Here is a 24671-nt window from a genome sequence, read left to right as displayed (position 1 = left end):
GGCCTCAGTTACCTCATGTGTAAAATAGGGATTAAAAGTGTGAGCCCTATGTGGGACAGGGACTGTGTCCAACCTGATTAACTTGTATCTACCCCAGCACTTAAAACAGTGCTTGGCACATTTGTCTTGTCTTAGATGGCACAACAACCCTTCCTGTCTCACAAGCCCGCAATCTTTGTGTCATCCTTGACTCCGCTCTCTCATTCACCCCACATATCCAATCCGTCACTAAATCCTGCTGTCTTACCTTCACAACATTGCCAAGATTCGTCGTTTCCTCTCCATCCAAACCGCTGCCACATTAGTACAATCACTCCTGACTGGATTTACTGCATCAGCCTCCTTTCTGACCTCCCAACCTCCTGCCTCTCTCCAATTCAGTCCATACTTCACTCCACTGCCCAGATTATCCTTCTACAGAAACATTCAGGGCATGTCACCCTCCTCCTCAAAAATCTCCAGTGGTTGCCTAACCACCTCTGTATCAAACAAAAACTCCTCACTATTGGCTTCATAGCTCTCCATCACCTTGCCCCTTCTCACCTCACCTCCCTTCTCTCCTTCTACATCCCAGCCTGCACATTCCACTCCTCTAGTGCTAACCTTCTCACTGTGCCTTGATCTCTCCTGTCTCACCGCTGACCCCTGGCCCACATACTACCTCTGGCCTGGAATGCCCTCCCTCCTCAAATCTGCCAATCACTCTTCCCCCTGGCCTTCAAAGCCCTACAGAAAGCGCACCTCCTCCAAGAGGCCTTCCCAGACTAAGCCCCCTTTTCCTCAGCTCCTCCCCTTCTGCGTCACCTTGACTCGCTCCCTTTGCTCTTCCTCCCCCCCATAGCACTTATGTATATTTGTATATATCTACAATTCTATTTATTTATATTGATTCCCGTTTACTAGTATTGGTGTCTGTCTCCCCCCTCTAGACTGTTAGCCCACTGTGGTCAGGGATTGTCTCTCTTTATTGCTTTGTTGTACTTTCCAATTGCTTAGTAAAGTGCTCTGCACACAGTAAGTGCTCAATAAATACGATTGAATGAATGAATGAATGAGTCATCTCCGACCCATCGCAGTGCCATGGACACATTTCTCCCAGAATGCCCCACCTACAACTGCAAGTACTAAGTACTTGTGAGGGTAAAATAGAATTAGTAGACATAATCTTTATCAACAAGGAGTTTACAGTCTATCAGGGGAGACATTAAAATAAGTTTATAGATAAGAAGGAAGAAAAGGGGGCAATGTACATGAATAGTGCTTAAGTAATAGACTACGAAAGATATATGTAGTGCTACAGAAAGTTGAAGGAACTTGAGTGCTTAGGTGAGTACTTAAGATTTGGGAAAATTGGGAAAAAAAATCCAAAAGACCTCATTCCACCTTTAGTATGAATTTCTACAATCATTTTTCAAGGGTTTGGTTAATTTCATTTTTCATAGCTCTTTTTGGCAAGGCAGCTTCTCTGCAAAGTGCAGAAAAGCTTGCAGTGATTAACTGAGGAAAAAACAGGGTGCTTGGAATTCCTCTGCCACACCTACTTAACGTGAGGAAAAAAAAAATCTATCCATCCTTGGGTAACTGACTGCATTCTCTCTCTCACAGGTGGGGATGGACTGGGTTCCTCTCCAGTCTGGCATGAAGTGCTCTCAGGAAGAGGTAGATCTGAATCTCCTGAGGTATGCACACACTGGGGCAATGGGCTCCCCAAACCAAGACAGCTTTACATTCCACCTCTGGGATGGAGACAATAGGTCCCCAACACTGGTCTGTCAGATCGTCATCAAAGACATGGAAAAGGGTAAAGATATTGCTTATCTCTGTCTTCCTAGTTCATTCCAGAATCGGAGGATAGCCGTGGAAGTTTAAATGTGGTACCTTCAAAACCAGGATAAGGGAACACTTTTCCACACAGTTAGTAGAAAACATATGCAATCTGTTACCCAAGGAGGTTGTGCAGACATGAGATAGCCAAAGATTCAAAAACGTTTTTGCTCAATTCATGGACAGTAGGTTGACAATGCAACACTTGGTTAGGAGGTACCTCTCTACTTACAGGGATACCAAAAAGAATTCTTTGCTGCCACTATCCAAGGCAAAACAGTAGGCTGAATAGATCACTGGACTGCCCAGTGTGGCTCCACTCATGTTCTTTTATTCTGCTAGTGAATATTACATCATGTATTTTACTTCACAAATATGTCTTTCTTAAAGAGAAAAGAAGGAGCAGTGTTGAGGAGCAGCGTGGCCTAGTGAAGCGAACACGGGCCTGAAAGTCAGGGGACCTGGGTTCTAATCCCAGCTCTACCACTTGTCTGCTGTGTCACCTTGGGCAAATCACTTCACTTTTCTGTTCCTCAGTTTCCTCTTCTGGAAAATGGGGATTCAATGCCTAGTCTCCCTCCCACTTAGACTGTGAGCCCCATATGGGACAGGGACTGTGCCCAACCTGCCTAATGCATGGTAAGTGCTTAATCAATACAACAATAATAATAATAATAATAATAATGATGGTAAAAGGAAGAGAAGGAATAAATTGGTACCATGTGCAGGGTGTATCACTGTATGGGAAATCCACAGTGTGTTTGCCCTCAATCCTGGCAATGATCATTCCTATCTTTTCCAGGAGTTCAAGACATTTGCACAGGACAGGGTTTGGTTTGAAGTGTCAACCCTGATATTTTATTATTTTATGAAGAAGGCAGTCGTTTTTCTGAAGTATAATGCTCAGTGTTGTAACACTGTGTTGTAATCTTTTAAAGACATGTTTTTTAACCAGCATCTCTCATGTCTCGCAGGAGATATTGTAATTTTTGCCAAACCCCTTGTCGTGTCGAATGGGGACAGGGGTTTCTTGACAACTGTTGCTCTTCTTGCTGTTGATGGAACAGACAGACCAGAGGAGCTTCTCTATGTAATCACTTCTCCACCTCAGTATGGCCAGATGGAGTATGTCAGCTATCCTGGAGTCCCCATTACAAGCTTCAGCCAAATGGATGTAGCAGGTCAGACAGTCTGCTACGTGCACAAAAGCAAGGCAGCTGTTCCCAGAGATACATTCAGGTGAGTCCTGATGCAACTTTACTTGGATCTGTGTCCTTTTGATGGTCACCCCACAGCACTTATGTGCATATTGTCTCTAGAACATAAGCTCATTATAGGCAGGGATCATGTCTCCTAACTGTTGTATTGTACTCTCCCAAATCCTTAGTACAGTGCTCTACACACAATAAGTGTTCAATAAATATGATTGATTGGTATTCCCTCAGTCAATAGTATTTATTGAGTGCTCACTATGTACAGAGCACCATACTGTACAATACAACAGAATTGGCAGACACATTCCCTGCCCATTTGGCTTTCTAAACTTCTTCCATCCTTTCCAGCCACTTAGACCATGAAGCTTCACTGCTGCTTTCATTTCTATTGGCTGCTCGCTACTTGCCAGTTCAATCAAAAAGGATATTGATTGTGGAATTTCTTATGCACTTACTATGTGCCAAGCACTGTACTAAATTCTGGGGCAGATACAAGATAATAAGGTTGGGCACAGCCCCTGTCCCATATGGGGTTCACACAAAAGTATCTATGGCACACCTATGGTGAATACAACACTCTACTAAGCTCTTAGGAGACTACAATAGAATTGATCACCATGATCTGCCCCCTCCGGGAGCTTACGATCAAAGCAGAGATGACAGACACAGATACATTTCAGATAGAACTCTGTTTTTACTCTAGACTGTAAGCTTGTTGTGGACAGGGCACATGTCTACCAACTCTGTTGTTCTGTGCTCTCCCAAGCACTTAGTGCAGTGCCCTGTGCAGAGTAATAGTAATAGTATGTACATGTATGTAAATAGTATGTATGTATAGTAATAGTAATAGTATGTACATGTATGTAAATGTAGTAGTATGTATGTGCCCTGTGCAGAGTAATAGTATGTACAATAATAATAAATACCATTGATTGATTGGAGCATATAATGCAGTATAAAGATAAGATTCCCAAGTGCCTTGGTGGTGCAGGAAAGCTGACAAGGGATCTGGCTGATAGAAGGTGCCTGAATTATATAGAAATTAATTGAGGAAGTCCTCCTAGCAAAGTTATGATTTCAAAAGGGCTTTGATGTTGTGGGGAGATACAGTCTGTTGGATATGGAGGGGGAAGAGTTCCATGCAGGGGAGAGAGCATGAAGAAGGGGTTGGAGGACGGAGAGCTGAAGACAAGGCCTAGCAAATAGAGTAACTTGAGAGGAATGAAGAGAATGAGTTGGGGTGAAGTGGGAGAAGAGACTGGATACATAGGAGGGAGAGAGATGATGGAGTCCCTAAAATTCAAAATAGTCAAGAATTTCTGTGTGATGTGGCAAGGAATGGACAACCAATGGAAGTTTTTGAAGAATGGGGAGTTGTGTCCTGAAGGATGTTTTAGGAAAATGGTCTGGGTAACAATGCGCCATATGGATTGGGGAAGGGAGAGACTGGAGGCAGAAAGACCTGCGAGGGGGCTGATACAATAGATAGGCTGGGATTTGACAGGTGCCTGGACCAATGTGGTGGCCATTTGGATGAAGAGGAAAGGGTGGACCATGGAAATGTTTCCTTACCCAGATTAGGGTATGGAAACCTGAACAATCTAAAAGCAAATATTGGACCTTTCAGTGGCATGCCAGATACAAGACAAAGGGCTTTATGGTGTGGGAATGGGAAAAAGGGAAGGAGTCTTGGCTTAGGTTCAGAATTCTCCATACACACTCTGGAGGCGTCCGGGCACTGGAGGTCAAAAATACCTCAGGCTGTTTTCTGGTTGCCTCTCTAATTTTTATCTCCTCTGTGCATCTAGCTTTGATCTTGTTCAGAGTCAGAAATACTCAGTCCTGGGATAGAGCCCCTTGAAAAGAGAGAGAGAGAGAGAGAGACTGAGAGAGACACCCCAGAATTTTTAAAACTGGGGTTGTTTGGTGTCTGGCCGGTGACCTTGCATTTTTAAAATGGAAGAGACTAGCATCTGTCTAAGCTCTGTATTTCAATTTTGTCATCTTACTAACTCAATGTCTGTCAAGTGTTCCGAAACCGAAGCTGAAAGCCTGATTTAATGAAAGCATGATCATGGTGCTGTAAGAAAATGAAAGTTGCAGCCACTCTAATCATTTAAACTTACGCTGCTTGCTGCTAGATTCTGGCAAAGTATTTGGCTGGGTAGAGAAGATAAATTCTGTGGCAGAGGGTTTTTTTTTTTTCTCCTTTCTAAATGTAAGAAATTGCAACATTAATTAAATGGGGGAGTTTTAATGATCGGATTTTACCTTCCGCAAAAATATTTTTTCGAATCATAAATTTTTCCTGCATTGTTTGGTGTTGCTAGCCTGGAAGAAAGATTTGGCAGCATGTTATGGGACAGATGACATCAAGTGATTAGCAACCTGACTTCAGATGCTGGCAGCCGGGTGCTAAAAGAACATGCTAATGTCCTCCATTTTGACATGCCGGCTCGACTTTTTTTGCACTGAGCTGGCACTATTTATGATTCCATTTTTATCTTCTAAATGCCATGACAGATGGTGGCTTCGTTAGCCAGCTCTATTGCCATGGAACTGAAGAAAGCATGAAAACCCTGGTAATGGTGAAATCAAGCCATGCAGTGTGTCCTAACTAAATCTGAAAGTCATCTCCAAATTTCATCTAAATGATGGCAATCTTGGCTGTCTTCTGTTCCCAGGGGAAGTGAAAGGCTAGTAATTGGAAATAATAAAATTGCCACATAGAAGGAGATGTTTCTTTGACATGACTAACTTCATTATCTGAGAGTTGAGATAACCCGTACCAACTGCATTATTGTTTTTAGCCTTCCTGACCGGTTTAGAGGTTTCTTTCTGGAGAAAATGGACAGAATGTTCTTGGCCTACATTTTCACACACATGAACTGACCTAATCTTATCTAACTTGAATTGCAAGACTCAATTTCCCAAGGTGACATTCTCAGGGAGTTTAAAAAGATGGGAGGTTTTGTGATTGACGGTACGCATCCTTATTCAGCACTCTCCCAGTCTCTCACTGGCCAACTGAAATAGTATTATCAGTCCAGAGCGAATTTTCATTGGGATTTTGATTATGCAAATACTCTGTTTGATCTAGCGATGTTAGTAATTGTGTCCCTTTGACCATTGGCACATGAATTTTAGGTCAGCATGGACAGCTGTCTCGATGCTCCCAGCTGGGAATACTGTCCTCAGTAAACATATTTCATACTCATATATGGTCTCTGGCCTGCCTTTGCTCATTCCCATCTGTCTGATGGCAAGGTGCCTGTTTTCAAGTTGGTCAGACCCTGCTTATCAAGCAGGGATGGCAAGCCGTGAGGAGTTTGAAATGCGCAGCCTTGTGATGCAAAAATGAACTTTAGTGACCTCCCGAAGGTCATGCATGCCCTCTGTAAATACAAATTTCCTGTTGTTGCAGTCGAGTGTAGCAGCGTAGTCTAGTGGATAGAGCACAGACCTGGGAGACAGAAGGACCTGGGTTTTAATTCCAGAACCGCCACTTGTCTGCTGTGTGACCTTGGGCAAGTCACTTCACTTGTCTGTACTTCAGTTACCCCATCTGTAAAATGGAGATTAAGACTGAGCCCTATGTGGGACATGGTATGTGTCAATCAATCAATCAATCGTCTTTATTGAGCAGTTACTGTGTGCAGAGCACTGTACTAAGCGCTTGGGAAGTACAAGTTGGCAACATATAGAGACAGTCCCTACCCAATAGTGGGCTCACAGTCTAGAAGGGGGAGACAGAGAACAAAACCAAACATATTAACAAAATAAAATAAATAGAATAGATATGTACAAGTAAAATAAATAAATAGAGTAATAAATATGTACAAGCATATATACAGGTGCTGTGGGGAAGGGAAGGAGGTAAGACGGGGGGATGGAGAGGGGGAGGAGGGGGAGAGGAAGGAGGGGGCTCAGTATGGGAAGGCCTCCTGGAGGAGGTGAGCTCTCAGTAGGGCCTTGAAGGGAGAACCTGATTAGCTTGTATCTACCCTAGTGCTTAGAACAGTGCCTGCCACTTAGTAAGTGCTTAACTAATACCATAAAAAAAACCAAGCAAAACTTTCTTCATCCTCCAGAACAAAGAGCATGAGCTAAGCAACCAAATTGGAAAACAAAATGGCAAGTCTTAAATGGGTGCCTAGGATGTATTATTCTTGTAAATAGAAATTCCGCTCCTGAAATGTATCACGTTGGGTTGAACATGTTAATATCATGTTGGGTTGAACTTGTTAATTTTATCAAGATGAAAATGAAAATGAGTGATGGATACTGAATGGGAATACAAATATTTGGGGAAGAAAAGGGCTACATTAAGGAGAAAGTTAATTACAGGCTCCATTCTCTACCTACCATTCAGAGCAAAAATACTTACAATACTCATAATGTAGTCCTTTTTACTATTGGGGTCATCAAAAATTATCACATTAGTGAAATGAAGGTTTTGCAAGCGAGAGAGCCCATTTTCTGCATTTTCTTTCAAATTATTTCTCACATAGGCAGAAATAGATTTAGTTCCACAAATGCCTCATCATGAGGTAATGTTTAGTAGAGTAAAAAGACCTGATTGTCTAGGAAGGATTTAGCTGCAACATTTAGCTAGATCAGGAAATCTTATTTTTTTTAAATTTTAAAACATTCTCTGAAATGATTCTGATAACTGAACTCGATGTTTGAAGAATTAAACAAAACAGCTAGTCACCAGCTTCATTTCTTTAGTCTCAGCTTAGTGAAAGAGTGCTTTACTTTGTCAGGAGTTAGCGAAGAGAGCTCCCTCCTGACCCTCCTATCTCAACCCTGAATGGAAAGTACTGATGCAGCTGCTGATTAATATGGAGGGTGGATGAAAGACGGGGAGAAGACACTTTATTAACAAAGGCGCTACTGAACCTGCCACAGGAGTAGTATTGAGTAGGTTTGGCTGCCAGGAGAGGCAGGCTCTAGAGGATGAGAGCTGGTAAATCTGAGCAGGGAGAGTAGTAGATTCAGAAAGCCGTTCAGGATATTTCAAATGACATGTGTGTTGGGGGTGGGAAGGGGTGGAGGAAAAAAGGGCATATATTTCAGAAATGAAATTCTAGTCTCGATTAAAAGAAAAAAGGTTGTACTTGAAAATTCATTGCCTCAATCCTCAGAGGTCTACAACCACTCCTAAAATGTATTTATTGACGTAAAAATACAATCAAAATGGGCAGCCAGCACCCGGTTCACTGACCTTCCTTTTATTCTGGACTTTATCTTATTTTTGGTGTGGTTGAGTTTCAGTTAGAGTCCATTGTGCGCAATGTTCTGAACCAAAAAACCATTTGTTAGAATGAAGGCAGTATTTGGGTAAAGGAACACTGAGAGGCAAGGAGAGCATGAAGGTTAGTAATTCCCATCCTGGGGGAGCCTGAGCCAGGGGCCTTATAACCTCTCTACTGCCAGAACCAGGACAGATTCTTGCTCCTTACACATTAAATGCTGCCTGTAGACTGCAGCATTTAAAGCATTGATCTACATGATCTACATTTGCAGCATAAGAAAGAGTGTAATTAAGTGCTCTTCACACAGACCAGAAAGAAGGGATTTGTGTTATTGGCTAAAGTCTGTGGTGGGATGAGAGTGAGTGATCAGGGGATAGGGTAACACAAAGTTCTTCTTTCAGGACAGCATGGAGAGCAAATCTGAGCCTTTCGTCGTTCAAGAACGCTGGATAACAAAAAGGAAACATTGGTCGGTGATATGTACAGCACCATCTGGTAGTGTTCCTGCAGATCTCAAGCTGTCTTTTTTTCTGCATTGCTAGTATTGTAGTAATGGTAGCAGTAGTAGTAACAACAGTATTCATTGAGTCACTCTTTTAGACAGTACACTGTACTAAGGGCTTGAAAGATACAACTGAAGCACAGGAAACAACCCTTGCTCACAAGGAGCTTTCATTCTCATGGGGGAGACATAGACATTTCAAATAGTCAAATATACACTTGGAATTGTACCTTTTGGACATTAGGCGTTCACCCCGCCCTGAACTCCACAGAACTTGTCCATATATTCATAAATTATTTATTTATATTAGTGTGTCTCCCCCTCTAGACTGTAAGCTCCTGGTGGGTAGGAAGTGTGTCTACCAACTCTGTTGTATTGTGCTCTCCTAAGCACTTGACAGTGCTCTGCATACAGTAAGCCCTCAATAAATACCACTGATGGATAAATGTCATTGTTTGAAGTACTGAAGATAGCCATAACTCAATCAATAAATAAATACATATGGGCAAGAGAAGACTGAAGGATTGATGAGAATCAAAGAAGACTTGTTGGAGGAGGTGGGATTTTAGGAGGGCTTTCAAATTGAGGGGGGCTTAGGTCTAGCAATTACGATGGGTGAAAGGGAGCAGTGGTTTTATCCATAGATGGATAGATAGATATATTTGTCCTTCTACTGGCAGTGAAATCCTATCATCAATCAATCAATCATATTTATTGAGCACTTACTGTGTGCAGAGCACTGTACTAAGCGCTTGGGAAGTACAAGTTGGCAACATATAGAGACAATCCCTACCCAACAGTGGGCTCACAGTCTAAAAGGGGGAGACAGAGAACAAAACCAAACATACTAACAAAATAAAATAAATAGAATAGATATGTACAAGGAAAATAAATAAATAAATAAATAGAGTAATAAATATGTACAAACATATATACAGGTGCTGTGGGGAAGGGAAGGAGGTGAGATGGGGGGATGCAGGGGGGACGAGGGGGAGAGGAAGGAAGGGGCTCAGTCTGGGAAGGCCTCCTGGAGGAGGTGAGCACTCAGTAGGACCTTGAAGAAAAATATGGAACGCTTCACGAATTTGCGTGTCATATATCCATATATACAGGTTGCTGAAAACACAACTGGCAGTACATTCCAATCAACCAGTCAATCAATGATATTTATTGAGCGCTTACTGTATGCAGAGCACTATACTAAGCACTTGGGAAAGTACAATACAACAGAGTTTGTCGATGCAATCACTGCCCACAAGAAGCTTATGGTCTCTAGGGCGAGGCAGACATTAAGATACATTTGGAACAAGAATTAGGTATAGAATTGTGAGCACCTTAAAATAGTTCCATGCTGTGGTTCTACATTTGTCAGGCACTTTTACTATTTCTGGAACTGCCTCTTTTTTTATCTTGATCTTCCAGAAACCCCTGTTCAAGGAAGGCAACCCCTCTCCTGACTATTACATTTCAGGTTGGTCTGTCTACTGCTACTGCATCCCCAAAATAGATTGATATATCACACTGTTTGAGACTATGCTTTAGAACACTTGTTCTGCCCTCCCTGCTTGCAGGTGCTCCCTTTTGGTTTACTGGAAAGCAACAGGTTGAGGATTCTGATCTCGTCCATTCTTCTTATATCCAGCAAAACTACGGTACAATGAGCATTGCTCAGTGTTGTTGAGATGACCATGTTCCAGGCCCTAGGTATTTGTTAGCTGGTCTTGCCATTTGATTTTGAGTATAGCTTCTATTTAGTGCTGTGGAAACAGCTCACGATGCTAGAGGTGCCTTGGTTGTGCTAAATCCAGGTCTTATGATTATTTCTTCTAGACTGTGAGCCCACTGTTGGGTAGGGACCGTCTCTATATGTTGCCAACTTGTACTTCCCAAGCGCTTAGTACAGTGCTCTGCACACAGTAAGCGCTCAATAAATACGATTGAATGAATGAATGAATGAATTTAGAAGGTAAAACACCACCACAGTTATGTGAACCTTCAGTTTAGTGTGACACTCAAGTCCCATTGTCCCCGTTAAACAGAAACCTCTCACCATTGGCTTTAAGGCACTCAATCAGCTCTATCCCTCCTACCTACCCTTGCTGATTTTCTACTAATACTACTAATAATAGTAATGGCATTTATTAAGCGCTTACTATGTGCAGAGCACTGTTCTAAGCGCTGGGGAGATTACAAGGTGATCAGGTTGTCCCACTGGGGGCTCACAGTCTTAATCCCCATTTTATAGATGAGGTAACTGAGGCACAGAGAAGTGAAGTGGCTTGCCCAAAGTCACACAGCTGACAATTGGTGGAGCTGGGATTTGAACCCATGACCTCTGACTCCAAAGCCCCGGCTCTTTCCACTGAGCCATGCTGCTTCTATAATAATGGCATTTATTAAGTGCTTACTATGTGCAAAGCACTGTTCTAAGCGCTGGGGAGGTTACAAGGTGATCAGGTTGTCCCACATGGGGCTCACAGTCTTCATCCCCCTTTTACAGATGAGGTAACTGAGGCACAGAGAAGTGAAGTGACTTGCTCAAAGTCACACAGCTGACAAGTGGTGGAGCTGGGATTTGAACCCATGACCTCTGACTCCAAAGCCCGTGCTCTTTCCACTGAGCCACACTGCTTCAACCCACCCCATTCCTCTAACACCAATCTCCTCTCTGTACTTCTATCTGGTCTCTCCTGCCACCGAGCCCTTGCCCCCATGTTCTCCCTTGGGCCTGGACCTTCCTTCCCATTCATATACAACAGATCACTACTCTCCCTACCTTCAAAACCCAATGAAAATCAGATCTCTTCCAAGAAGCCTCCCTAGATTGAGCCCCTTATTTCACCTGCCCTCCCCTATGTGTAGGCTACGCACTTGCTGTGTATCTCCCAAACCCTTTGTTAGTCATCCCAGGCCCACAATATTTATGTAAACATTCTTATAGTCTACAATTTCCCCTATCCCCATCTATTTTAAAGCTTGTCTCCCCTCAAAGCAGGTTTTGCGGCTACCAAATCTGTTGTATTGAATTTTCCCAAGTTCTTAATACAGTGCTCTGCACATGGCAATTGTTCAATTAATACCACTGATCGAAGGCCATGCTGGCCTTGATTTGATTTTCTACTTCTTTGCCTATCCTTGCATCGTTTGCTAGTGTAATGCCTGGATAGCAGGATTCAGTGCTCTTTGTTGCTGATGATGATCTATAGTTGTTCATAGGCTTTCTCAATTGCAGGTTGGTCAGTTTTTTTCAGGCTTCTAAGGTGGCCATGACTGTGGAGGATTGGGCACACAGTTGGCACTCAATAAATACCATTGATTGACTGATTGATTGACCTTTTCAGCTATACATGTAGTCATAGCTGAACTTCACCATCAGTTGCACCTGAAGCAGCATGACCTAGTGGATAGAGCACAGGCCTGAAACTCAGAAGGACCTGGGGTCTAATCCCAACTCTGTCACTTGTCTGCTGTGTGACCTTGGACAAGTCACTTCACTTCTGGGCCTCCGTTCTCTCATCTGTAAAATGGGCAATAGGACTGAGATCCCTATGTGAGACGGTCACTGTGTCCAACCCGATTAGCTTGTATCTACCCCAGGGCTTAGAACAGTGCCTAGCACATAATAATAACAATAATAATAAGAGTAATAATAATAATAATGGTATATTTGTTAAGTGCGTACTATGTGCCAAGCACTGTTCTAAGCGTTGGGGTAGATACAAGGTAATCAGGTTGCCCCATGTGGGGCTCACAGTCTTAATCCCCATTTTACAGATGAGGTAATTGAGGCACAGACAAGTTAAGTGACTTGCCCAAGGTCACACAGCAGATGAGTGGTGGGGATGAGATTAGAACCCATGTCCTCTGACTCCCAAGCCCGGGCTCTTTCCACTAAGCCACACTACTTCTCTAAGCATAGTAATATAGTAAGTGCTTAACAAATACCACAATTATTATTATTATTATTATTATTCTTTGACTATTTTGTTAGTCTATTTTATTTTGTTAGTATGTTTGGCTTTGTTCTCTGTCTCCCCCTTTTAGACTGTGAGCCCACTGTTGGGTAGGGACTGTCTCTATATGTTGCCAACTTGTACTTCCCAAGCGCTTAGTACAGTGCTCTGCACACAGTAAGCGCTCAATAAATACGATTGATGATGATGACAAATATATGCTGCATAGACTGAGGCTGGGTATGTCTGAGGAAAGCAGCCTGCCCTTTGTCTTGAAGTTCAATAAAGAAGTGGTGAGCAATAGATTTTAAATTTACCAGTTAAAGCCCCTGAAACTTCACAGTGCACCCAGCACAGGTGTTATGTGGATAAAGAGCCAAACTCAGAGGTGTCCAACCCATTGTTCGATGGCCTGAAGCCATGAGAAAGCAGAGCAGGAGACTGGGGGGCTGTGGGGTTGAAACAACATCAAAAAGCTGGTGGCCAAACCATCTTCTGAAGATGCTGATAGAGGATCTAGGGTGCCTCCCATCAGCTAATCAGTCACAGTGGTATTTATTGAGCACTTACTGTGTGCCAAGCATTGTAATAAGTGCTTGGAAGAGTACGACACAATACCGAGTTGGTTCCCTGCCCTCGATGAGCTTACAATCTAGAAAAGGAGGCAGCCTAGCCCTCAGGAGAAAGATCCACTCAATGGCCCAGGACCATTTTGACCAGATGAAGACCCAGGAAATGAATGCCAAAGCCCTTATTCTGGGGCTCCTGGGCTTTTCAGCCTGCAGGGTACTTCCCTTGGAACTACTTTTATTGAAGAGCAAGTTGAGCTGCAGTTAGGTTATAAAACTCACTTATTCATGGAAAATGCATTCTGTGCCCAGCTAAAGCTAAGCCTACCATTTCACCAAAGGAAAGAATTAAGTCAAATGTTTATTAAAATCAATTGTTCCTCTCCCTGTGGAAATAAAGCACAAAAGACAAATCACATCACCAGTCCCCTGGGACTTTTAAAACGCATACTATGGAATAGATATAGGGTAAGTTGAACCCCATTTAATTTGGACATCTAGATTCTGAGTAATCAGCTTTTCAATTTCAGGGATTGATTTTTTTAAAAAACTATTTAAAAGCTAATTCCAAACCGCAATTTTCATACTTTTCAAATATGAGTTACTGTAAAAAAATACATCTGTAAGATGATGAGTGTCGCTGGACTGTTTGAGAATAGTTCCCATTTGTTTTTTCAGCTTTTTTTTTCAATGAAAAATAAAAGACACCGAGGCTATCCGGTTTAGAGGTGGAAGGACTCAAAATGGCTTTGATTAGTGGCCAGGACAGAGTGAATTTTGTGTGTCGTTTTGTTTCTTAGCAGGGTTTGCTGAATCTCGAATAACATTGCTACTATATATTTTTAGGAATTTGGGGGCTTGAAAGTAAATATCCCAGGCATGGAGATAGAATACAACTCTGTTTTCTCTTTTGATCTCTGGTTTATTTGGTGATCGTGCATTAGCATCCCTTAAGGTGAATTTTTCTTCACAGTTCTGCCAGAGTATCTCAGTGTGAACCACAGGATGAATGTGAGGGAATGTGCTTGTAGCTTTTGGCTGGCTCACTGATGGGGACCCAGATAGATACAAGAGGCCACTATATTCATTCTTAATTTTTCACTTTTTCAGGATTTGAATCTAAGTCTCAGGTCTGTAGACTAGCTGGAAATGATAACAAGGAAAATGATACTTGGAAGTTGTGTGACAGTTTTGTTTTCTCCAAAGTGCTTTCATGTCAGTTTTTCACCTCCTTCCTGGTGAGGTAGACAGAAAATATGCTAGTTTCATTTTCAGTTAACAGGGAAATCAAGGTAAAGGGAGGTTAATTGACTTCCCTGCCTCTCCTGACTCCCAGGACTATGTATTTTCCATTAGACTATGCTGCCTCCCCTATTAATAACTCCATGAAGGGAATATGGGTGTTAATGAGTGGTTGAACACAATCATTTTCCTGAATGGTCTGAACAGTGGCCCTGGAAAGGCGAACCCACTCTGTCACAAAAGTCTTGGGTAAAGTGCTCTTGGACAAAGTGCTCAATAAATACTATTGATCGATTGATTGCAAAGTAATTATCTAAACAGCTGCTCTACAGTTAGTTCAAGCGAAGTAACCAGAAACAGAGTGGGTAGGAAAAGACACAATCAATCAATCATATTTATTGAGCACTTAGTATGAAGCAAAACCCCAAGCAATGGGGCAGAGTGGTGGCCAGTTGGGAGATGGTAGTAGAGGACAGATCAGCCTGGCATGCAGCCACTAGAGATGGATTGACTGTTTAAGAGAAGCTTGGAGGAGATCAAAACACAAAGAGAAACGAAAGTATCACCAAGACTGATGGGTAAATGATTTGAACAGTGCAATAAGGAACAATCTTTACATGCAAAAGGTTTGGAGGGGATTGGTGATGCATTGGTCTTGTCAACTGCACTCTGACACACCAGTAAAAAATACAGCACAATCCCATCATCAACAGCGTCATCCCCAAACCTGAAGGGAAACTATATGGCAGGTTTTTTGTAATATGTATATGTGTGTGTGTGTGTGTGTGTGTGTGTGTGTGTGTGTGTGTATAGATGTAGATATCTATCTAGATAGGTAGATATCTATAAAGATATATTTACATGTGTAAACCTACTTGGGGCCCGTCAATTTCACCCTTAACTCAGGATTTTTGTCCAAACACCTAAAAGCCTCCTCTGAGAACAGCTTTTAATTTGCATTTCAGAGTCGTTGAGAGGCAGATTCTTTAGTAAAGGTGTGTATTATCATTTCATTTCAGTAGATGGTGAAACAAGAACACATGCTGAAGGCTGCCTTGCCTCTCTTTGCCAGATTCATCGTTAGCAATGGCCTGAGGACCAAGCACGGGGTTTTGGAGATCCTACTGGAGACTGCGGATCATGCCTTGCCTGTGGTTTCCAGGAACAAGGGAATCAAATTATTTGAGGGTGCCATGATGCTCCTTTCTCCTGACTTCCTCCAGCTGTCAGATGCAGATACTCCAGCCCATAATCTAACCTTCCTCTTGGTCCAGCTTCCTCAGTATGGTCAACTCTATCTCAGAGGAGCTGTGCTACTACAGCACAATTTCACCCAACAAGATGTGGACAACATGAATGTAGCCTACAGGCACATGGAAGGGGGATCCCAGATCGATCGGTTCACTTTTGTGGCTTCTGACGGGACAAACCAAGGTTTTCTTGTGGATGGAAAGCTTTCTCAAGAACCTGTGTCTTTCATTATCCAGGCAAGTATGGAAAACACACCATTCACTTTCCAATCCATCAATGAATTCTTTCATGCAAGTCAAATATGCTCTCTCGTCATGGTAGCCAAGGTCTTTTTTTCTACTTTACAGATATCTCATTTTACTAACTTGTGGTTTTCTGCTTTCAAAGGAAACTTTGTATTTAACAGGCAACTATTTTGGCAAAAGCTGTGTGGTGTGTGAGTCAAGCTAATTACTGCAAGAGTCATTTTGCATTTTGAAAACAGTTTCTATTTTAGAAGCCTCAAACACAACTAAGCATAGGAAAATGTTGTTACACCCCAAATGATTTCCTCATCTCTGAACATATTAAAAAAGGAAAGGTCACTGTTTGGGATGCTCTTATTAGCTCACAAGTAGCTTCCAGATGGTGATTGCCCTAAGGTTCCACTTTCATGAAATTAGAAAATATTTCTTACCAGAATGCTCATGACATCACATACTTTATGCATGTGGTATTATTTGATAATGCCAGGGGTAGGGCTGAAGCCTTGGTCCCCAAACTCTTCTCAGCTCACTCTAGCCTCTACTTTTTGAGCAAGGAACAGAAACCCCTAGAAAGAAGTGACTTTCCTCTTGCCTTTTCCACCCCTCACCCAAGCAGTTCTCCCCACAGCTCAATGGGAATCTGCACCCACAGTTTGGATCATATAAGGCTGTAAGGCTAGATCAATCACTCCCACTTGGTCTCCAGATCTTACTCCTCCTCCCTGAGAAACCTCAGTGGTGGAGTTGATGGAAGTGGGAGGACGGTGTGAGATTCCCTGACTTTCCCATCACTGTAGCCAGGGCCACAATCCTCCCTGTCTCACAAGCCCGTAATGTTAGTGATAAACTTGACTCATCTCTCGCATTCAACTCACATATTCGATCGGTCACCAAATCCTTCTGTTCTACCATCACAACACTGCTAAAATCCGCCCTTTCCTCTCCATCCAAACGACTACCACATTAATCCTAGCACTTACCCTATCCTGCCTTGATTATGCATCAACCACTTTGCTGATCTCCCTGTCTCCTGTCTCTTCCCCCACACTAGTCCCTACTTCACTCTGCTGCCCAAATCACTTTTCTACAAAACCTTTCAGTCTTCTAGACTGTGAGCCCACTGTTTCTAGACTGTGAGCCCACTGTTAGGTAGGAACTGTCTCTATATATTGCCAACTTGTACTTCCCAAACGCTTAGTACAGTGCTCTGCACACAGTAAGCGCTCAATAAATACGATTGAATGAATGAATGAATGTTTCCCTACTCCTCAAGAACCTCCAGTGGTTGCCCATCCACCTCTGCATCCAGCAGAAACTCCTTACCATTGGCTTTAAAGCACTTATTCACCTTGCCCCCTCCAACCTTACCTTGCCATTTTCCTACTACAAACCAGCCTGCACGCTATGCTCCTTCTACACACTGTACCTCAATCTCCTCTGTTTTACCGCCAACCTCTCACCCACGTCCTTTCTCTGGCCTGAAACACCCTCCCTCTTCATATCTGACAGACCATCACTCGTCCCACCTTCAAAACCTTACTAAAAGCACATCTCCTCCAAGAGGCCTTCCCTGACTAAAGCCTCATTTCCTGTTCTCCCATTCCCTTCTGCATCACCCTTGCACTTGGATTTCCACCCTATATTCACCCCTTCCTCGGCCTCAAAGCACTTATGTACATATCTGTAATTTATGTATTTATATTAATGTCTGTCTCCCCCTCTAAACTGTAATCTTGATGTGGGTAGGGAACTTCTCTACGAGCTCTGTTCTATTGTACTCTCCAAAGCACTTAGTACACAGTTCTGCACACAGTAAGTGCTCCAAAAATGTGATTGGTTGATTGATAGGAATGAAGGAGGATAGCAAGGAGGGAGGAGAGAGCGCAAATGAGCAGGTCACTGTTTTGTGCTCTGGCAGCCTGGCTCGCGGCACAGCAGGGGTCAGAGAGCAGCAACAGGTACCTGGGTGGATGGGGAGGCAGCATCTAATTGGCTGTGATGGCCAGACTAGGCTGTGCTGGTCAGACTGGGCTTTGGATTGCAGAGAGACCATGTGCTGTGTGTGACCCTTCACTCAATCAATCATCAACATATTGGTTGCTTACGGTGTGCAGAGGACTGTCGTATTTGGACAAGTACAATATAACAGAGTTGGTAGACCGGTTCCTTGTCCACAAGGTGCTTACAGTACTAGTAAAATTGCCTCATGACACCTCCCCCGATAATGCTTGCTCCCCACAGGTCTCTGAGAGGGTCTAAAGCCCCTCTAAACCATTGCCACCTCCCATTATCCCAGTTCCCGCCCTGAGCCTGTTTCCTGGCTCCACTTTCTGGTGACAGGGCTGGGCACTACAGCCCCACTCTAGCCCAGGATATTGCTCTCCACCAGCTGAAAAGGCTGCTGCCCTCTACCACCATCCCCACTGAACTATTTTCATTCATTTGTAAAGCAGGGATTAAATCTCTGTTCTCCCTTCTCTATAGACCGTGAGCCCCAGATGAGACAGGGACCGTGTCTGATCTCCTTATCTTGTATCTTTCTGCCCCATTGCTTAGCACAGTGCTTGGCACATAGTAAGCACTTAAGGAATACCATGATTGTTATTGTTACTCTTGTTAAGTTCCCTTTAATGAAAGAGCCTATCTTGTAGAAGGCAGCAGAAGGTAGTCTGTAGACTTACGACAGAACTGGTTCCTGCAAACTGCATTATTAGTTGAAACCTTGTAAATCAGAACCAAGTTGGTCAGAAGAATAGTGCTGAGTAGTTCCCGAAGCAAAGTCAGCTACCCTGTTTTTGCCAAAATTACCCAAGATTGTGTACTCAGGTTACATAGCTCCATTAATAATAATTGTGGTACTTCTTAAGCACTTGCTATGTGCCAAACACTGTATTTGTTAAGTGCCTACTATGTGTCAGGCACTGTACGAAGCACTGGGGTACATTCAAGATGATCAGGTTAGATATAGCCAATATGCCACATGGGGCTCAGAGCTTTAATCCCCATTTTACAGATGAGGTAACTGAGGCACAGATAGTTACGTGACTTGCCCAAGATCACACAGCAGAAAAGTTTCAGAACCGAGATTAGAACCCAGGTCCTCTGACTCCCAGGCCTGAGGTCTTTCCACTAGGCCACACTGCTTCTTGTGGTCCTGTTCATCTTAAGGAGAAGCATCTTAAATCATGGGACTTCCTGTACCTGTCCATCTATTCCTCCCAGCCTCTGGTGGGGGAAGTGAGAAGTTAGGTGTGGGTGGGTGATCCGATGCCTGGATCCTTTAGAAAGAAATGTGCTCCAAACTTCTTTTTATAATAATCTTTTTTTAAAACTTTAGAACCCTGAGTAGATAGAGCTTAATATTCAGAAGTGCCTGTGTCATTGGTACTGATTCAGGTGGACCAACTAGACAAAACAGCTCCACGCATTGTCCATCTACATTGTCCTTCCAAAGTGGAGCTCCTGAAAAACGGCTGTTACGGAATTTACATTACTTCACGTGTTTTGAAGGCATTCGATCCTGACACGGAGGCTGACCAAATTATCTTCAATATTTTACAAGGCCCCCGTTACGGGCATCTGGAAAATATAACAACAGGTATTGGGTTCCTTAATCCTTATAATTGCTTGTTTTAAAACACCCAGTGGCTCACATCAAGGATTGGAGTGCTGGAGAGTAATTAAATTAAGTTGATGGCCATTTGGTAAACATTCCCAGAGGCTTTGTGATAGATGCATTTGATAAATCAATACTGCCATTAAAGAGGATTTAAAGGCTAAAACCCCTACATTCATCTTGGGTAGGGAAACTCAATTCAGATACCCAGCTGTTTATTGTTTACAACTTTCTTTCGTTGTCAGATTGTAATATCTACTGAGAAAGAAAGAGTGTCAGACCCAAATTAATCTTTGTAACTGATTTTCAGTTCTAAAATAAATCCTCATACCATGTCAGTTAATTTTGTAATCCACTTTTACTTGCCTGGTGCTTTGCTTGGGTTATATGTCACTTCTGCCTTGTAACAACAGTGAAGATTGATAAAACTAAACAGGATGGAGCTATGGAGAAGCTGCTTTTGCTAGCATATCTCACTATTCCTTTTTCTTTCTTTTATCTGTAAACACCATTTTCCTGAACTAAACGTAAAATGATTTTAAAGGGTTGGAAGCTTCCTTATGATCCCCATTTGAGCTTAAAGCAGTTGGAACAGTACACATTTCTGAAAAACTAAAGCTGAGCTGTACTGATTGTATTGGAAAGTATTTTAAAAGAAATAACCATATATAACCATGCCCTCTCTTCTTTAACTGCCTTTTTTAGTGATTCCTTTATTCTTTTCCACAGGTGAATTAATCCATGAGAGATTCAGCCAAAAGGATTTGAACAGAAAAAACATTCTTTATATCATCAATCCATCCTTGGAAGCAAATTCAGATAGCTTGGAGTTTCAAGTCACAGACCCAACCGGGAACTCTGCCACTCCTCAAATGTAACTGAGAGTTTGCATATTAAGTGATCTGGCATGCCGGGTTCCACGCCTATTAGACCACTGGGTGATATATAGCATGTTTTCGGAAACCAGGTTGGCTGGTTACTAAGATGAGAGAAGAGTTTTACAAATTTATCTCATAAATTTTGATTCAGGAAACATAGAGGAGAGTGGGAAAGAAGGATTTCCTCTCAAGTAGTGTTCAATAAAGGGAAAGCCAGTCACTTTCTCGAGTGAGGAAACATGCGTCCCCACTATGCGTAGGAGTACACCCACCCACCAACCACAAAGAGTCTTCTGTTTTGACAGTCCTATGTGGGCTAGAATTGTGAATTTTGAACAGTTAACAGCAGAGGACCTTCTGAGCTTTAGGCTGTTAAACGGGGCAGGTTTCAGAAGGTGAGTGAGGCAACTGCCTCAGAACATAAGTCAGAGGGGGCAGCTGCATGGTGCAGGGGGCAGCCCAGCTTGGGCCAGTGGAGTTGGGGTAACAGCACAGCGCGGTAGCCATGAACATTTTTGAAAACACCTTAGTCTGAGTCAGAAGCGGCATGACTCTAAACTGGGACATAGAAGGGGAGTGCTACGCGGTAAAGGTTGGGGGTTCAGGGGTCTCCCCAGAGAACCACTCTAGGTTTGGGGACATGGAAGGGGAATGCTACAAAGCAAAGGTAGGGGGTTCAGGGGTCTCCCCAGAGAACCACTCTAGGTTTGGGGGCTTTAAAGGATGTCCATAGGATGTCATTGTGCGAAACATTGCATGCTCTTGCAGCGTATTGTACTGGTGTCATATGAAACAGGAGTGCAAGATTCATTTTTCCTTGCCTGGGGTGGCCAAATATCTGAAGCCAGCTCTTCTTATGGGTATGGTCTTTCTGAAGTTCTGGTTCAGAAAGCCATTAAAGTAATCAGACATCCTGAATTAGACAGGACTCATTCGGATGCTGCCTTTGGCTATGTTGACAAGAAGGGACCCGACATCCCCAGGAGTGGTGGCAACGGTACAGCAGTAGGAAGGAAAAGGAGGAGCAAAGAAGCTGTGTGGTTTCCTTCTTCTTTTCTTCCTCTTCTTTCACTGGTGCCTTGGCTGAACCAGCTCTTTCTGGGGGATTGCTAGGGGTTTCTGGCTAGCCAGAATGTTATGTTTCAGCTGTGCCAGAAACTCCCCAGTAATGGCCCCAGAAAAGACCACTTGAGTTGCAGTGGTAGCTGGGTGGTGACGGCAGTGGAGGTGGCTAGTGGTGCTGGCAGTAATTCATTCATTCATTCATTCATTTACTGAGCACTTACTGTGTGCAAAATACTGTACTGAGTGCTTGGGAAAGTACAACACAATAATAAGCAGTGAAATTCCCTGCCCACAACGAGCTTACAGTCTAGATGGGGAGGAGACAGACATCAATACAAATGAATGAAGTTATAATATGTACATAAGTGCTGTGGGGCTGGGAGAGGGCAGTGAGAAAAAGTGGGGTTTAGTCTGGGAAGGCCTCTTGGAGGAGATGAGTCTTCAGTAAGGCTTTAAAGGGGAGGAGAGAAAGTCTGTCGGATTTGAGGTGGGAGGCCTTTCCAGGCCAGAAGCAGGACATGGGCTAGGGATCGGCGGCATGACAGGCGAGATGGAGGCACAGTGAGAAGGTTAGCACTAGAGGAGCGAAGTGTGCGGGCATCCCATGGCAGTAGAAGACCATGTCAGCGATTTGGTGAGTTGCCCCCCTCCCCCCCAACACTTTCCCCCTTTCCTTCCTGTTCTCTACTTTTCAAGACTTCTCCCCCTCCCCTTCACTCTCTTTCTCCCCCCCCCCCCCCGCTTTCTCCACCCATGTCCTCTTCTCTCTTTGAGGCCCTGCCTCCATCCTGCTTGGGTGGCCAGACATTTAAAATGTGGGTTTCATAGTTTCGTATTTTTAACCAAAAAGTATTTTATCTCCAATGGGCCCTCCCCATTCTTTAAAGAAAGTGAAGGAAAAGTTAAAAGCTGGTGACTGTTTCTGTTTGCTGGTGAAATGGACATTTCCTCTAGAGCATAAGCTCCTTGTGAGCAGGGAACAGTCTACCAACTCTATTATATTGTGTTCTCCCAAGCACTTAGTACAATGCTCTGCAAACAATAAGCACTCAATAAATGTGATCAATTCTTTTCAGAAAGGGATGGGAGAAAACATAGTAAAAGCACTAAAGGAATCATGCAATCTTTAAATTAAAGAGATTATCAAAATTCTCTTCAGAATTAACAGGAATAATCAGCCATAACCATCAGCAATTTTACCCATCACATTCTCATTTGACGCTTTTCCTCAAATGTGCTGCAGAGTCCCATTTCTAGAGTGTGGAATAACTTAGTAACTGACTCAAGGTCAAAGAAACTAAAGTCACTGAAGGTTTATCAGGTTCCTTCCTTCCTGCCTGCCTGCCTTTGTGTCTGCTATCAACTTTTTGTTTACTCATTCCCATACCATGGCATACCCCTCCCTTGAATTTTTCCATTTTCACTTGAGCATGAGAGAGCATGGTGTTCTTATCACCTTACCCTTACACTTGGACATAAGCAGGGCTTAAATTGGACAGGAGAATGGGATGAGGAAATACTTTGGTTGTCAGGACAATTTTGTTTTCAAAGTATACTACCATTAGTCCTTTGCAGTCCTGGGCCAGCTGAGCCGGGCGTTTAGTAAAGAGCATAATCGTATCAAAATTGGTAACAAATTGAATTAATGAAAGGTATAAATGTTTTAAAAAACCCTTCATTTTGTGCATTAAACATTTTTCCTTCGACTTACACAAAATAAATTGGACTTGGAAGAGCTCATTGCATGCAGGGAACAGGTTATATTGTACTCTCCCAAGCGCTTAGTACTGTCCTCTGCACTCAGGAGGCACTCGATAAATACGATTGACTGATGGATTGATTCAAAGCGGCGGGAAAGAACGACCGCAAAAGGTTAACATGCAATCTAGGATTTACCAGAAGATGTCTCTAGAGTATCCCAGATAAATTCAGCTAAGGCTTTTAAATGCCTAATAAATACCCTGTGGCTATCTGCAGTTTGAGGACTGGAAATGCTCTCTGCACAGTCGTTAGGCCGGACATTAGGAGTGAAATGCTTTGTGAACCTTTTGCAATTAAAACGCTTGTGTTCAGGATTTAAAGGAGAGCTAAGGTAAAACAAGAGAAAGAAACCTGAGGCACCTAAGGGTTTGAGTAGGCTAATTTTGATTACATTGTCCCCCAGAACTCAGTTCACTCCTCGGCTGCATTCCAGGATTCTTATTAAATAATGTTGATCAATCAATCCATCAATCAGTGGTATTTATTGAGCACTTACTGTGTGCAGAGCACTGTACTAAGTGCTTAGGAGAGTACAATAGAACGGAGTTGGTAGACATGATCCCTATGGTAACGATGAGGGTGGGCAATTCTGGTTTCCTTGTGGGGTCATGAGCTCCTCCCCTGGGAGTGCAAATGCAAAAACAGAGAGGCTGCTACTTATGGCCTGATTTCTGAATTACTGTTACCTGGGGGACTCTAAAAAGAATAATAATTGTGGAATTTGTTAAACTCTTATTCCGTGCCAAGCACTGCACTAAGTGCAGTGGTAGATACAATATGCGCAGATCAGACAAAATCCCTGTCCCACCTGGGACACACAGTCTAAGGGCGAGGGAGAATAGTTAGCATAACCCCATTTTAATATATGAGGAAATTGAGACCCAAAGAAGTTGAGGCATTTGCCCAAGATCACATATCAAGCAAGTGGCAGAGTCAGGATTAGAACCCAAGTCTCCTGCCTCATCCCAACATCCCAGCAATCTGATGTAGTAATCCTCTTTACAGCCAGTAAGATAATTTCTCAGCTACTGACAAAGATTCCCTCTTTTTTTTAGAAATTACTAAAATAAAAATGTTTTCTCCCAAAGGGTCTCCTAATCCAATGCTTTTCAGTAGTAACTCTCATCTCCACAAATTTCTGCTTGAACTCAATCAATCAATCAATCATTTATTGAGCACTTACTGTGTACAGAGCACTGTACTAAGTGCTTGGGAGAGTACAGTATAAGTGTTGGTAGTTATGTTCTCTGCCCACAACTAGATTACAGTCTAGGGCCAGTAAAACACAGATTG

At 43.0% G+C, this 24671-nt stretch overlaps 1 protein-coding gene across 4 annotated transcripts in view; it reads left to right on the top strand.

Annotated features, from left to right (window-relative positions):
• Positions 1-1622: 1622 nt before the first annotated feature.
• LOC119947929 (FRAS1-related extracellular matrix protein 1-like) overlaps positions 1623-24671 on the top strand; it is a 51716-nt gene continuing 28667 nt past the window's right edge. For 2 of the 4 annotated variants that reach the window (XR_005456596.1, XM_038769592.1), the window contains exons 1-5: positions 1623-1801; positions 2799-3063; positions 15635-16049; positions 19455-19656; positions 20404-20548. Coding sequence is in view for 3 of the 4 variants with exons in the window: in XM_038769592.1 (XP_038625520.1) it covers positions 1639-1801; positions 2799-3063; positions 15635-16049; positions 19455-19656; positions 20404-20548 (1190 nt within the window). In the remaining variant the exon portion in view is untranslated. Of the gene's footprint in view, positions 1802-2798; positions 3064-15581; positions 16050-19454; positions 19657-20403; positions 20549-24671 lie in introns of those variants that run through there. The other 2 variants (XM_038769594.1, XM_038769593.1) reach the window with 2 other exon arrangements.

The sequence above is a fragment of the Tachyglossus aculeatus genome, chromosome X4, assembly GCF_015852505.1.
Source record: "Tachyglossus aculeatus isolate mTacAcu1 chromosome X4, mTacAcu1.pri, whole genome shotgun sequence".
NCBI classification, from domain to species: domain Eukaryota; kingdom Metazoa; phylum Chordata; class Mammalia; order Monotremata; family Tachyglossidae; genus Tachyglossus; species Tachyglossus aculeatus.
This window is presented reverse-complemented; position numbering and strand designations above follow the sequence as displayed.